General features: G+C 49.3%; 1 protein-coding gene across 1 annotated transcript in view; it reads left to right on the top strand.

Moving 5' to 3' along the window:
• Nucleotides 1-2,063: 2,063 nt before the first annotated feature.
• SLC1A1 (solute carrier family 1 member 1) overlaps nt 2,064-16,147 on the top strand; it is a 581,019-nt gene continuing 566,935 nt past the window's right edge. Inside the window, exon 1 of the mRNA XM_069625728.1 lies at nt 2,064-2,521. Within this exon, the coding sequence (XP_069481829.1) occupies nt 2,407-2,521 (115 nt within the window). The 5' untranslated portion in view covers nt 2,064-2,406. The remainder of the gene's footprint in view (nt 2,522-16,147) is intronic.

The raw sequence follows: 16,147 nt of genomic DNA, 5'->3' as shown, positions 1-16,147 counted from the left end.
CCCTCACTCTGTTACCACATACAGATATAGTACCTATAGTAAAGTTACCTTTTCCTAACCAATAGAATTGCATGTTAACTTTTGAGTGTTACACGTCAATGATGACAAGTTTTGAGTATAAATGTTACAATTTGTATGAAGTTCGTTGGAGTTGAAGCGAGAAGGACGATCGCATCACTGCTGATATTGATAACTCCCCGTTTTTTGTACTTGTCATTAAACGGACTCCCTTTTCCAAACCATTCAAGGTTTAGTTAGATTCCTCCCAAACATTGTGTATTCTGCTTCAGACTGAGGTCAGAAAGTCCTACTAGCGGTACGTTCATCCTTTGTCTCTTAATTTTAGCTGCAAATACATGATTTTAGAAGTCTTACGCTAAACAAATCTGAAATGCACCCCTCATGAGACCTGCTCTCAGCCCCCCAGGAATGCTCCCTGAAAACTATCCTTTAACATTAACATCCCAGCAGCCCCTGCGAGCCCTTTCCCCAACCACTTCCACAGTCTCTCACCATATCCCCCGTCCAAGGTCATCAAAGTATCCACGGCGGGGGGGGGGGGCATGGAAACTGCTCCTAGTCCATACACCAACGCCTGTAGTTCCACTGCTCCTACAAACACCAACATGTCCCACAAGCCTTTGCGCCGCTCTCTGCAATGCACGCACGTCGCAAGATATCGCCACCCCGCAGCCTAAAACAAACAATTGGGAAGAATGAGGCCCACTTACCTGCTCCAGTGCACACATAACAAAATGTGCATATCCAAAAGTGCACATCACCCAGACCCCTAACGCTCTATATCATGAGCAACAGTGCTCCTTGCCTGATCACCCAGGTGAAGAGCCAGTTTGCTGAATTAATCTCCTACACACGGATGCTAAACAAGTAGTGGCTAAAAAAGAAGGATGACCGCAGCAAACTGTCCCAAACACTTGTCTCGGCAGGATGGCTTGCCTTGGAAGTAAGATGAGCATCACAAGTTCGATCTCTGGGCTCGCGCTTATAAACCTCTGGGTATTAAGAAAATAAACGCAATGCAATGGAGCATAAAAGTGCAAAGCGCTGCAATGTACCAAGTAACATGGCAAATACACAAGCACTGCAAAGTCACATTTAACAAATCGCGCGTCAACTTAAGCTGTAAACGCACTCCTGCAAAGGAGCGGATTGCGTAGCACAGCTTTCTAAGGGGTGTGCTTGCTCTGCACCCGGAAGCAGCCGGTGGGCACCAGTGCCACCCTCTAGTACGCGTCTTCATAAGCTCTGCCGGGAGCAGGCGTTATCTAAAAAACTTAAACATGGTAATCGTGGTTACCACTGCCAACTCAGATGTTCAACCGGGCACCCAGGACACACAGTACAGCGAATATTGTGGCACAACTATGTCATTGCAATAATCACAATTTACTGCAAAAAAAATCACACTGTATTTCAGGCTTTAATCATGTTTTTTCCTCCCTATGACGATGTCGACTCGGACGGGTGACAGGGTATTTTTCACAGTTGTTTGGATAATGGGCGGTGCGCACTTTCAGACCCCTTCGCCTTTCATAATTTACGGCCATTACATTGTAAATGAAGAACATTGCATTTTCGCTAATATTGTTTATGGGAATCTTTTTAATAGTGATAATCGGGGTTTGTATTACTGTTTTGGCGCGGCTGCCAAATACCCCAACGTCATGTGTGAATAATCACGGTGGGGTGCTGTTATTTTTGCGACCCATCTTGTCCCATTAGCGTTACTTGATTCCGGGCCACGGGTCTGGGTTAATATTTCGGAACCGGCCTTTCACACCTAAAACCGGTGCCTCGCTGTCTTCTGGTGGTAAGGACGTGAACCTGCACCATTGCACGCATGTGCCTCGGAGCTGCTTCAATTGCGTTATTTTCTCATCTTTGAACCCAAAACGTGCTGTCTCAGGCCCGTCTGCGCCCCCCGCCCCGCTAGGCTCCCCTTCCGCGCACCTGCCGGCGGGGAGGAGAGAGGAGCAGCAGGTGGAGGAGACCCGTGCCGTGCGCGCGGCGTGTGTGTGTGGGGGGGGGGGCGGGGGCGAGGAGGAGCCCTGCCGCTGTTGCTGCCACTGCTCCGGAATCACCAGCGGCGCAGAAGCATCCCCCACGCCAGAGGCTGTGCAGAGCTGCACAGGACGGAGCCCGCCGCCCAGCCGCAGCCAGCAGCCGTGCCCTGCGCACACACTCACGCCCACCCCCTCTCCTGCACTTACCCACCTACCCTGCGCGCACGAATATCCCCAGACCTGCTCCCACCCATACACACAGCTGTCAAGCAGCGTCCACGCATCCGCGCGCACGCACTTTGCATTCATCTCCTCACCGCACCCCTCCCCGCCTCCAGTCACATCCATACATCCAGGGCTCCCCCGCCACCCGCCACACACAATGGGGGGCAAAAAACCGCACAGGGGAGGCGGCGGCGGCGGAGGGGGCTGCGACTGCAAGCGTATCCTGAAAAACAACTGGCTGCTCATCTCCACCGTGGTGGCCGTGGTGCTCGGTAAGTGCTGCCCCCTACTCCAGATTCGATGCATGCCCCGCACTCCCAGGCCCTGGCAGCTGGAGCAGCCACGCTGCGCAGGCATCTTCCTTTGGGCCTCCCACCCGAGCCGGAGACCCCCTTCCCCAGCGTGTAAGGCTACCAGGCACCCCTCTGTTTCCTGCACAGGGGCAGCCCCCCGCAGGCGCTCGCCCGACCTGCCTCTGCCGCAAGTCGCCTTGGAAACAGCCGCTCTAAGGGCTGCTGTCAGGCGGCGATGTCGCTGCTTTGGGCTGGGTCTGCGGGTCGCGGTGTTGCGCAGAGGGCAACGACGCTCTCAGCGGCGGGTTTAATGCCAGGCTGTATAGTACCACCTGAAAAGGCCGGGCCCCTCTCGGGTATGGGCGAGTGTGCCAGGTGTGCGGTCAGCATCAGCCTCGGAATGCCAACACGCAGAGCTCTGGGGATGGTGACGCAGTCCGCGAGGGCCACGACCTGTGCCAAAACAGGTGGTGTTTCCTTCACACCTCCCGCTCCCCGGGCACAGGGGCGCCTCTTCGGCTTTGCTCCGAGCCGGCATCCCCTCGGCACGGCTGCCGCATACAACAGGCTCCCCGTGGCGCGCACTCCCAGCTCTGCTCATGACTTCTTAGCACCGTCCTCCTTGCTTCTGACACCCCTTATATCCGAGACCAGGGAGTCCACACACCCTCTTCCCTACCAGGCTTGAATATGCAGATTGGCACCGCTTTACCCCCAGGACTCCTGCCTCTGTCTCATGAAAAGTTTGGTTTTAAGAACAGGCAACCCTTTCTTTCTTTGATTCCATGAGTCCACATTCACAATTGTAAAACGGCACTATAAATACAGGACTACAATTACTACAAGGCCTTATGATATCAGCCCCAAAAGACAACAAACCCTGTGTATTGCATGGCACACGTGTGGCAACTTGACATGGTTATCACCCCTTCCAAACACGCAAACACGGCGCGTTCCTTGTTTCACGCAGGACCGCGTCTTCCTATCAGGATTGACGTGAATACAATGTGGACGTTCACATACATTTTTGTGGACGTTGTTTTATGGTAATAACAGCGCCCACCCCCGCAGGCTACTCCCATTTGTTAGGTTATTACAGAGCTTTTTGCGGTGCAGATATTTACTTTGGAGTAGGGTTGAGTGGACCCTGCCGGGATTCGAACCTGCCACAGGAGGGTGCGCACAGATATCAGCAGCCAGCGCTTAGCCTGCTGTGCTACCTGACCGGCAATTCTTTGCTATACCCCTCCTGATTTTACAGCCCACCTGAAATGCACCGGTCTGCAGTGCATACAGCAACCTAGCAATCGGTCAGTGGGTGGACCTCGAAACTGCCTGTGCGCCACCTGGGAGCCTTTCTGATGCAACTTGCTGACGTGCTGGACGTTACTGCTGCTTAACGTGCATGCTCGCTAAATCCGCCATGTCCCCACTCCGCCTGTCACAATGGCTGCCTAAGGTTACTTTACGAGTGCAGTTCCGACCCTTCCTGGCTTATAAGTGATGCTTTGGGTGGCGGCATTTTGGCGGGTAGAGTGTATACAGGTGCCCTTGGCAAGGTGAGAAAGGGCGGGTGCCCCATTGCCCGCTCTGTTGCCTGCGTGTCATGACATCCCCTTAACCTTCCAGAGAGCACCTCTTGTGCTTTGGGAAAGATATGCGTACAGGTGCACTCTTCTTGGCGTAGCTGTGGATACTTACTGCACCAACGTGGCAAGTAACATTATTAACATCCAGTGATAAAAGTGTACCAAAAAAGTAGTGGGACTGTGACTCTGGCGGGGGACAGAGTAGGGAAGAAGGGAGCAGCGGGCAGCGCGTTTTTCAAGGGTTGCAGCCATGTTGGTTGACAGCCAATTGAGTTGAAACAGATATCAGTTTAGCTGTAACTGCTATCAGGTGGTAAAGTGGAGACGTGCGCTTGAACTTCATAAAGAACAGTTTTGGAATGTTGGAAATGGGTGCAAAAAGTAGTGGAGCTGTTAACAGTGAAAACTAAAATTAGTGGAACACCGCTCCCAACCGTTCCTGCTCACTTCAACCACTGTAACCATGAAAAGTCAGCAACCCAGCAGTGCCAGCATAGTTTTTGTTATTAAGCACGGACGCCTCGTTTTTGAAAGCTGGATCTCGGAGAGAATCGCAGCATTTGCTGCTGTGGGTCCATTAATGTGGTATACTATTCTCCTGCCAAACAGCATTTCCCCTGTTCAGATATACAGCATAAATGCACACGTAGTCTGCATCACTTTAATTTCAGTTCCCCACAAAGGGGGGCGGGGGGCCGGGAGCGCACGTCATCACCGGGCATTGGATCTTGATCTAGATAGACCGCTATATCATGTCAATCTTCAACCTTTAGGCAGTGGTGGGAATGGAAACACAAATGAAAGGGGGCTCACACAGAGGCTGGGGGCCGAGTGTGAAGGAGGGGGCAGAGCTGTCAGTTCAACTCCACTCAAAGGAAATGTCCAAAATAACAGTTTTAAAATGGATCAATTTCTTTCAGGCTGCTTCTTTCCAAACTCCACGCTGTACACCAATTCCATTTTAAGTCACTTGAATGGCAGGGGTGCCCCCAAGGTACTGTTGGTAATGCAGTGATTATTAGTACATTCAGGGATCTATTTATTTTAAAGTGTTTTTATTGGCATTTATATATGAGCAATTATACATATATTATACGTTTCTGTTACATTAGTACACTTTATACGCTTATATTATAAATGCTGTACATTCAGGGATCTATAGACACGCTCTACAGTAGAAGGCTACCAGGGTAGCTCAGCAGGTAGAGAGACCGTTGCTGAGAAGTTACATATTAAAAACTGGTTGTTAATCGTGTGACTTTTTGCAATTCCTTAAAATAAAGTGCTATAAAATGTGTTTGGCCAGGGCATGGGTTGGGCTGGTTGCTTGTCTATTTTCAGGGCGGGGTGGGGGCATTTCTGCCCCTGTAGTGAAAATGAAAAGTTGACATCCACGAACCCATAATAACTGCAGTAAGCACAATCGAAGCGTGTATTTGTGATTAAGCAGTTTGACAAGCATGTAACATCTTTATAAATATAACCTGTGAAAAAACACAAAGGAAGGGGCACAAAAAGTCCAGGGTATGTGTGTGGCAGTCCAACAAAAAAAGAAACACATTTCAAAGAAAAGCAGTGAATGCAACTTTCATCAGCATTTTTGAGTTTGGAAATAACTTTTTTTCTCTAACAAAGTATAAGGTGCACATTTGGAAAACAATAATGTTCCCAGCACGTAGGAAGCCTGCTTTTAACAGTGATGCCCCCGCCCCAGTGATAGTCATGGCCCATAGATTCCTGTGGTGTCCCTTTCAGGACAGAAGCAAGAACACAGGTTCGGCAAATACAGCCTGCAAATTGCGAGTGGTGGCTAGGGAAAGGAGCACAGAGCAGATTAGATCACTGAGCCCCCAGCTTCTGTCTTGGGAGGATAGCTCAGGGGCAAGGTGCTCGCCTTGGAAGCAAGACGACACGGAGCAACACAGGTTCCATCCTGCGTCTGCACTTAGAAACCTCTGAGTATTAAGCACGTTAATATCCATCTATCTTTCTACCCATCTGTCCTCCTGTCTGTCCTTGTCTCATCTCTCTGTGGAGAGAGAAATGAGAAAATGATATCACTGTTATGACCATTCGTTGCTATGATGTTATCAAGAGTATATGGTGCACTAATGAAGACTTGGATCCACTCTGGACTGGGTTAGGATGTGGTCAGTATCATACCAGTGTCCCTTACTGATCTTCTGCTTAATACGTCTGTGAATAAGTTTCTGATGTTAATTTCTTCTGGAGTTAAGTGCCCAGATTCCCTCTGGGCCCTGTCCAGGCGCTATAAAACTGAACAAAATAGATCAACCAAGATGACACTAGTATATGGCCATAATTGACCCTACTACATGGCCGTAATTGGCCCTGTTGTATGGACATCAGCTCATTACCCATGATGTATTTTTATGTTTCTTGTAAGACTTTTTCTGTTGACATCCAACTAGATACCCCGCCGGCCTAGCATCATTCCCATGAAGTACAGGCTATGGAACCGCTGTTGCGCGTGCAATCCCACCAGCCATATGTGTAATATGTATGCTCTTGTGTAGACATATGTGTGAATGTAAATATTCCCTAAGTACATGTAACAGCTGGAAATGAACACAGTAGCTTTTGCATTGAGAAGACTATGAAGTGGCCGAAACACAAGTACACTTTGACATCCATTCCACCCCATGATTGTACGATTTTAAGACTTACTTACTTTGTGGCAACACAGCAATTTGCATTTGAAATACAATAATAAGCAACTACTTTTGAAAGTTTACAAAATGAGCGCCCTTCTGAGTAGATGAGCGCCCTTCTGAGTAGATGAGCGCCCTTCTGAGTAGATGAGCGCCCACATGAGTAGATGAGCGCCCTTCTGAGTAGATGAGCGCCCTTCTGAGTAGATGAGCGCCCTTCTGAGTAGATGAGCGCCCACATTGTGACACCTTGGAGCCCGAGCAGGCTCGGGTCTATACATTCTCTGGCGTGAATCTGGGCCTGGAGTCCAGAGTACATTGTGTGCGGCTCCATCGAGGGGATCAGAAACAACTGTGAGACATGATTTTAGAAGATTGGAAATGTATGTGGTATGTGTTTTTTTTTAAACAAGGAATGAATTAATTCATTTGTCCAGTATGAAGGATTGACTTTTCAAGAATTAGCTAAAGTTTTGTAAATGTGTTGTTGTAATCTGCAAATATTGTGAATTGTTTTTTAATGTGATTATTTTTTGTGTGTTCAAATGTTTTATTTTTAATGATAATAACACGTAAATACATTTTTAAAGGCTATTTTTAAAAGTTGTAGCTTTGTTTTCGCCCTTTCTGAGAATGTGAGCACGGGAGGATAGATTGGGGGGGGGGGGTCATGGTAGGCCCTCCCTTGTCTGGTGATTGCAGCCTGAACGTGGCCCTGCTTCCAGGCACTGGGGAGGGCAGGCCAGTGGAGCACCAACCCCATGCATTGTGCAGTCACATTCCTCATAGCCCCATAAGGTCGCACACACTGGTTGGCAACTTGCTGGCTGTGCCTAACAGTCTGGGCATCCCAGGAAAGGGGGCGTGGGAAGGGGCGGGCAGAGATAACCAGCGATGCCACAGGGTGTTGGAATGTGTTAGCCTAATTCTAGCGAAAGGTTGATGCATAGCTAAAGGCTGCCATTCAACTTGCATGCCAATATGTCCAATCCCTTAAATCTCTGTGCGCTGAGAGGGGCTTACAGTTTATGCCCCCAGAATGAATGGCAGGGGCTGGATAACACAGGCAGCACAAGTTCACGGCCTGAGCGAAGCGAGGGCCATTAACGAGGGCTTGGAATGGGGGATTAAGGCCACTAGCACCCAGGGCTACCAAAGCGGTAACCGGGTTTGCTAAAAAAAAAAAAAAGGATTATCCTTCGTTCAATGAGACACGCGCAGTGTCCCGTTGTGAAGAGGCCACCATGGAAAGGGAAGGCGAGGCTCTGTATGAAGCCCCTCTTCCCTTTCCATGGCGGCCTGTGGGAGGAAAGGGGGAGGAGCGGCAGCAGCACCCACTGCCGCCGACATAAGGTAAGTAGGGGTCTGGGGGGTGGGAGGGAGGGTGGGGGAAGATGGCAGCGGGGTAATCTGCCGTCAGGCGGCAAGGAATGCAGGCCTTCGCCAGTGGTTCAAGCCTGCGCTCCTTGCCACCTGATTGGCTGGCATACCCTCCGCACCCCCGTGGGTGCTAATGGAAATTAATTCAATGTATAGCCTTAAACACTGGTTTTTGAACAGTTTCTCTGTACTTGCAATGCGTATTCCCAATTTCAGTCAATTCTTGAGCTTTTTCTATGCTTGGATCTCTCATATGTTATGTTTAGGGCTGTGTCGTTGTCTATGTATTTATGAAGGCTATGGCCCTCATTATAAGTGTTGCGGTAAGGCACAAACGGCGCCAGTAGTGCAACCAGCGCCGTTGTTACCTCGCCGCAACATTACGGGTTTGTTTGCGGGTGCTGCTCTGGACACCTGGTCGACCAGACATGCAGAACGGCACCCGCTAGCAGAACAGAATGGTAGCAACGGTCCCGTCATTAACAGGCCCATTCTTAGCATCCTCCCCATTCCATTGAGCCTATAGGGGCTCAATGGGAATGGGGATGGACCACGTCCGGGTCCCTCGAATGGGAATTACCGGGCCCGCAAAGGTCTGAATGGCCCGGTAAGTCCTCTTTTGCGGGACCCGGACCAGAGTTTGGGGGTAGCCATGCTGGTAAAAACGGCATGGCTACCTCCAAACTCGTAATGAGGCCCTATGTGTCCATGTGATGCACTGCAGGAGACCGGCTTGCACACTCTGCCTGACTCTCCTGCATTCGAGCTACTGAGATAGATCAGTGGGTTTATGTGCCTGCTCCAGAGATCTCCGTGTAACGCTCAGGTCCCATGTTTGAATCCTGGTCAATGCGGACAGGGCTGTCTCCCATCTGGGGTGAATCCATGCTGAACACCCTATAACGTTCCTAGGCTCACTCACCTGGCGGTGGCAGGAGGAAGGGGTCGTGGCGTACACCATGCAGGTTAAGGTTGAGTGTAAATTAAAGCTTCAGGGGGCCCAAATGGAAAGTGGTACATACCCCATCACCCACAATGTGGGGGTTGGGGTGAAAAATCCTGAAGAGAGTTGCTCTGGCTGAGCCCGGTGGTATTGAATTAATCTCCATACCCCCATGGTCAGGTATGGACTGGCCAATGTGACAATGTCCAGTGGTATGCCCCCCACAGGCCAGCATGTGTATCTGGGCTCCGTGAGACACTTTTGTGACTTAACGCACTGTGTTGCTGGTGGTTGCTCTTAAGAGGGGAAGGCAGTAATCGGAATAGTTTGTAAGTCCTTGTAGAACTGTTCTTGTGGCACACTACTGAGAGCTCAGGGAGTAGTGTCTCGCTATGAGGCCCCTAGTTGCTGGAAAACCTCCTAAGCCTTCTTGTTACCAAGCGTGAAAGTACCTCTGACCTTCTGAAGAAAAATTCAAAAATAAGCCCATTCCTCTTTGCAGCCCCAAGTGTTGATCTGTGAGGTAATGTGAATGGGTCCACTCTAGGACCTCTCGCTCACTTACTAACCAACTCACCAACGCCTTTCTCTGTTGGGTGCCATATTGGGCTGTATTGTAAATATTCGGCTTCGGAAGGGGGACATCCATAGTTAATTCTACTCCAAGCACAGTATGGTATTAGAGAAGGGGCTTTGCAAACAAATCATTCCTAGCATGTGTGCCGTGACGTCCTTTAGTAAACATTCGACAAACAAGCCGCACACACATTTTACTGTAATCTGTACAGGGATTAATCCTGCTTTCCTTACTACCCAACTGTTGTCAAAACACAAATGTGAAGAAATGAATTGCATTGTTGTTTTTACACGGTTTTACAATTTTATGCGGAAGAATAATGCCCCTGTGGGTTGTGCTGCTTAAGAGGACTCCAGCCAATTCCTTTGTCTCATGAGCCACAGTGCCTGCCACGCACTAACCAGTGGAGCCAAGATGCTGGTGACTGTTGCCCATATTGTGATTCCCCCACTGATCACCGAAACTTTGTGTAAGTCTTGCAATAAAAAGACGGTGGTATTTTATTGTACATTACGTAATATTACACAACATAATGGTCATAATAATGCTCATATCATACATAATGTACACTTATAGGCACGAGGTGCAGGGTTGTGTCCTCTGGCCAGTGCTGTCACACCTGGATGGGTTACCGGCCTTCCAGGTTCCCCCCAAAAGTTGCTTATCTACCTCTAGCTGCGGCCAAACTGTCTGGCACTTTTGGACGAACCTCATCAATTCCCTTGTCCAGTAACTGCCCCTTGCTTGGGAATTATCGTTGTCTGGTATTGCGCATGCGTGAGTGAGTTCTGCCCTTGGTGCAGCAATTTTCCATCCCTTCATTGATCTTACTCTTTGCTATGTTCATAGCTTTGTATGGTCATAACCCATACATATACTGAGCTCTCTTTTGCACCTGCTCAGGTATCTGCTCGTCTATTGACATCCTGTTTAAAATGGAATATCCCATGTCTCCCCAATGCCATGGTAAATGTAGCTCTAAACGTTTCTGCTTCATAAGGTTCTGGGCACCGTCTATCCAGTAAAACATTGTTGTAGTTCCCTTTCGGACCAACATCAAAACAGGATCCTCTCATCCTTCAGCAGGCCTTTCAAATTTTCTTTAAGTTTTCCTGCGCCCATTATGCGTGCGCTGGCAGTGGGCTCTGTCCCAGATTGATTTTTAATGTTTCTATGTGTGGTAGCCCTCTACCTTCTACTCATTTTGGTAGTACCATTTTCAGCCACATACCGTATTGCAATTGCATTGGGTGCTATTTGCCAATGTCTTCTTGGCGAGCCCCAATCATATGAAGCTAAGCTTCAGAAGTGCCGTTGTTTTCAGCCACTTGTTACATTGCGCTGGGTAGTGCTTGCCAATGCTGTCTCTGCGAGCCTCCCATCACAATAAACCCTGTTTTCAGGGTCCATGCTACTTGTAGCCCCTTGGCTCCAGCCGTCCGGTGTTGGCATGTGGTTATCATATCTTTTACTTAAAGCCTTCCGTCTGTATTTGGTGGTGTCTTGCTGACTTCTCCTGGGCCCTATTCCACTAAACTTCTAGGTACCGTTATCTGATTTGTTATCGTCTGTGAGTGGTCTTTTTACTCTTTTTTCCACCTTGTACGGTAGTTATCAGGGTAGTTATCCCTAAATTATTATTTGTATATTTATAGGTCGGTTATCATGCACCTAAATACCCATGCATGGTTCCTGACGATAGACTCAGGCGTTGCACCTATGTTATGCCTCATCGTTTAGTGTTTACGGACAAACATGTTGCCTCTGGTCTGTCTCCTCTCCCCACACCAAAGTGCGTTGGTTCTGGGGTGTTTTTATACCCTAACAGCACTTCCGTGTGCCATCTTAGGCGCCATGCTCATGCTTGTCAGTGTTGGGACAAATCCCCGGCCCCCTCTGTTGTCTACCAGCTTTGCGGGTTTGCTTGGCATACCCATTCTCGCCATTCTTGATCACAGTTCTTGAAAAGAACACTGTGCACTCCACTGCTATTCCTTTGTGCCAGGTTCCTGGTGAGGGTTGCTTGTAATTGCAACCCCTTTTGTGTTTTCATCACCATCTATGTCTGCGAGGCCCTTTTAAACTTGGCGTACTTTTTGCAGTATTTCTTCACTCAATCTTTCCCAACATTTTAGCTAAACCGCTGCTTGCTTGTGTTTATGCGCCGGTTATCTTGCCATGTTAATATTAGTAACGCATATGTTTTTCAAACATATCACTGTCGCTGCCTGATGATGCTGCTTTGTGTTGTGTGACTCCCCTGCTTGTAGCGAAAAATAAATGCCTCTAGGCAGGTTTGGCCGAGGACCCTTCCAGTGTCTGGCATTCCGAGCTACTATTGCTGCTACTGACTGCGTATTCCCCCGGCTGTGCCGCCGGTTCTGCTCTCTTTCTTCCACCTACCTAACCACCCTTGTCATTTTCCTCTTTTGGCAAACCCCCTGCTTGTTTGTGTGCGGTGCAATAGCCTCCCCTTGAGTTGCTTCCTTACGCGGCGGGGTTTATGCACATATATATTATATTTTAGTCATCTGGGGTAAGTCTGCCCTTAAAAACATCATAATTGGCATTTCACCTGGCGCTCTGAAACATCCAGTATAGGTGCACTGCTTATTATTAAAACCACTGTGCGTGGTGCTCATATATTGGCCTCAGAAGGATGAAAAGCTGAGTTGTGTCTTAACGGGATCTGGACCTGTGTCTCGCTGCACTAATCGGCCAGCTTCTGGTGCCATAACCTGTACCTGTTCTTATGTTATCTATTGGACTGTCTTAAATATCCCTGGGTCAGTTCGCCACTCCCTTGCAGTGTTCCATGTGGGGTACTGGTGACCTGCTTCACCTTTTCCCCCCTCAGTGGCTCCCTTCACCCGTACTTTCACCCTGGGCTAAACATATATTATTTTGTGGGGGCCATCTAGTGCCCCCGGCCGGCCATCACTGATGGCCAATGGCACCTTATTGTTCCATTTGATGGCCATTTGCCCTTTTGCTGCTTTTCTTGTGCCTGTGTGAGCAGCCTTTGTAACTATGCATTAGCTACCCTGTTGTGGAGAAAACCTTTTCTCCTGCACCCACCTGGAATAGTACCTGTAGATAGTGGAAAGTAAAGAAAACACTGTGTTTTTTGGTGGGATCGGGCCCTTATTATAATTGGCTACTTACCCTCTTGGCCCGCTACTTCCTTACAACTACCGGATGTTGCGCTGGTTTCCGTGCTCCCTTCCGGATTGCTGCCGCATTGTCCAGTGCCTCTGCTGTTGTACCTACAAAACTCTGTGCACCTGTCTACTTTTTCTGCGCTTCATAGCGAGTGATGCGTGAACTGGGTGCCCCTTCTAGCGGGTTCTCCTTAAATGTAAACAAACACACTGTGCAGTGTTCTAAACCCTGCTTGCAGGTTTCTTTTTCTCGTTCTGCGTACGCAGCATCATCTTTGTCGCGTTCCATTCGGAGTGATGCGTGAAACTGGAAGCCCCTTCCCTCAGGTTCTCCCTTTATTTGCTCTCCATTGTCTGGCTGGCTTTCTTTGTGATTTATGTTCCCCTATTCGTTTGAGAAACCTTTAACACATGTTTGCTCACTTGCTACGGCTGTTGTTAGCTGTGTTCTGTCATGGTTTTTGGTCGAACATTTTGTTCACCATCGCTGCAGCCCAACTTCTCGTAGCGCCTTCCATGTGCCAATGTAGTAGTATGCCTGGCTGGTTCAGATTAGCTGTGAGTTCGCCGCTCCTGGTAACCACCCACTTTCTAATACTTTAGTTGTATTCCGTTCGGAGTGCCGCGCGAAACTGGAGATTCTTTCTTCTGGGTTCTCCCTTTATGAGCCTCCCCTTGTCTGGATGACTTTCTCTGGTTGTTTTTTTTTGAGCCCTCATTGGTTCGGGAAAAAACTCTTCGCCATGTGTTTTGAGTTTTTTGTTGCAGATTGTTCTGGCTGAGTAGAATATGGAATGTGGGCAAGGGAACCTGGGAGAATGGAATGAGGAATGAAGGGCTGGTGGCAGCTGGAGGGCAGTTAAGATAAGACATTAAAAGAAGTAAGACCTACTCAATGTCTAGGAGTCATCATTGGTGTTATGGATTATTTATATGGAATTTGGGTCACAACACGGATGTTGTGGCTGACTTCTGCTATGGTTGCAGGCCCCTTCTTGCATCGCCCTCAAAGCGTGTCATGCAGGGATATGCCAGGCTATCTTTCCTTTAACTGTGAGCTCCCCGCTCCTGTGAAATGACAGCCTTGGTATGAATTGTTAGTTGGGTGTGTTCTGTTGTTTCTGTCGCTGTTTACCTCCCCATGCCTGCGACTCTTGTCCTGCGTGCGCAGCGCTGAGGCTGCAATATCTTCTGCCATGCTGACGTTTTATATTTCTGATGTTTAGTACCCCAGAGGGCGCTGTGTTGTGGCATGCTTCCTGTCGTCTTCCCACCCTGAAGGTTGATGGTTTGTTTTGGTTATCTTTCTATTGGTTGATTTCGAAATTACTGTACCCTGCGTGTTATGTTGTATATTGTCCCTCTTTTCTGTCGATATGGCATTTTTATAACCCAGTGCCGCCAGTCTTCTTGCCCAAGTAACTTTATTGCTGTCATTTCCAAAGTCCATCCGACACTCTTAGCCTACTAGCTCTACGCACTTAGTATTTTGTTTTAAACCTGTCTACTGTTATTCATCGAAACCCAATCTTTCAATTTTTCCCAAATGGGCAATCTCGTTATTTGTCAAACTCCCTAGTTTTGGCTAGTCAACCTTTTTTCTAGGGTAGCCTTGTGTTGTGCCCTAGTAGCCCTTGAAGCCCTTTTCTCGTTGAGTCTGTTCCAGGCTCTTGTAACCATTTTTCGGAAGTGTGGCTGACGGCTCCTCAGCTTCTCCCCGTGTTTAAAGCCAGCCTCTAAAATCTACATTGCCCTGTATTCCCAGAAAGAAAAGAAAATACCTTTGTAAAGCTTTGTGGTTTGCAGGGATGGCGATGCTGTGTTCCGCTGGTGTAATTAAGGCTTCTGGCCTTGCACCATTCAACTTTAAATTCTTATTATAATTGGTTATGTATAATGTGCTTGAAGCCCAGCACCATAATCTTTTCCCCATGGAGGGGTACAGTGATGCGCCACATCCTCCAGTGGAGATGGCACTCGTGCCAAGGCACCATCATTGGCTCCCCATGGAGGGGTACAGTGATGCGCCACATCCTTAGAAGAGATGGCACTCGTGCCAAGGCACCATCAAAGCCTCTCCATGAAGAGGTACAGTGATGTGCCACATCCCCCAGTGGAGATGGCACCTACTGCCATGCACCATCGTTGGTTCCCCATGGAGGGGTACAGTGATGCGCCACATCCCTAGTGGAGGTGGTGCTTGCTCCCCGGCACCATCCTTATCTCCCATGGAGGGGTACAGTGATGTGCCACATCCCACAGTGGAGATAGCACTCATCCAAAAGCACCATCAGCAGCTCCCCATGCAGGGGTACAGTGATTTGCCACATCCCTAGTGGAGGTGGTGCTTGCTCCGCGGCACCATCCTTATCTCCCATGGAGGGGTACAGTGATGTGCCACATCCCACAGTGGAGATGGCACTCACCCAAAAGCACCACCAGCAGCTCCCCATGGAGGGGTACAGTGATGTGCCACATGCCTAGTGGAGGTGGTGCTTGCTCCCCGGCACCATCCTTATCTCCCATGGAGGGGTACAGTGATGTGCCACATCCCACAGTGGAGATGGCACTCATCCAAAAGCACCATCAGCAGCTCCCCATGCAGGGGTACAGTGATTTGCCACATCCCTAGTGGAGGTGGTGCTTGCTCCGCGGCACCATCCTTATCTCCCATGGAGGGGTACAGTGATGTGCCACATCCCACAGTGGAGATGGCACTCACCCAAAAGCACCATCAGCAGCTCCCAATGGAGGGGTACAGTGATGTGCCACATCCCTAGTGGAGGTGGTGCTTGCTCCCCGGCACCATCCTTATCTCCCATGGAGGGGTACAGTGATGTGCCACATCCCACGGTGGAGATGGCACTCGTGCCAAGGCACAATCAGCAGCTCCCCATGGAGGGGCACAGTGATGCGCCACATTCCCCAATGGAGATGGCACTCATCCCAAGGCACCATCAGCAGCTCCCCATGGAGGGGTACAGTGATGTGCCACATCCCTAGTGGAGGTGGTGCTTGCTCCCCGGCACCATCCTTGTCTCCCATGGAGGGGTACAGTGATGTGCCACATCCCACAGTGGAGATGGCACTCATCCCAAGGCACCATCAGCAGCTCCCCATGGATGGGTACAGTGATGTGCCACATCCCTAGTGGAGGTGGTGCTTGCTCCCCGGCACCATCCTTGTCTCCCATGGAGGTGTACAGTGATGTGCCACATCCCACAGTGGAGATGGCACTCGTGCCAAGGCACAATCAGCAGCTCCCCATGGAGGGGCACAGTGA

This window comes from Ambystoma mexicanum, chromosome 6p (assembly GCF_040938575.1).
Source record: "Ambystoma mexicanum isolate Mex_15411 chromosome 6p, UKY_AmexF1_1, whole genome shotgun sequence".
In the NCBI taxonomy this organism is placed as follows: domain Eukaryota; kingdom Metazoa; phylum Chordata; class Amphibia; order Caudata; family Ambystomatidae; genus Ambystoma; species Ambystoma mexicanum.
Note: the sequence above shows the minus strand (reverse complement) of the source record. Positions and strands in the feature narration are given on the sequence as shown.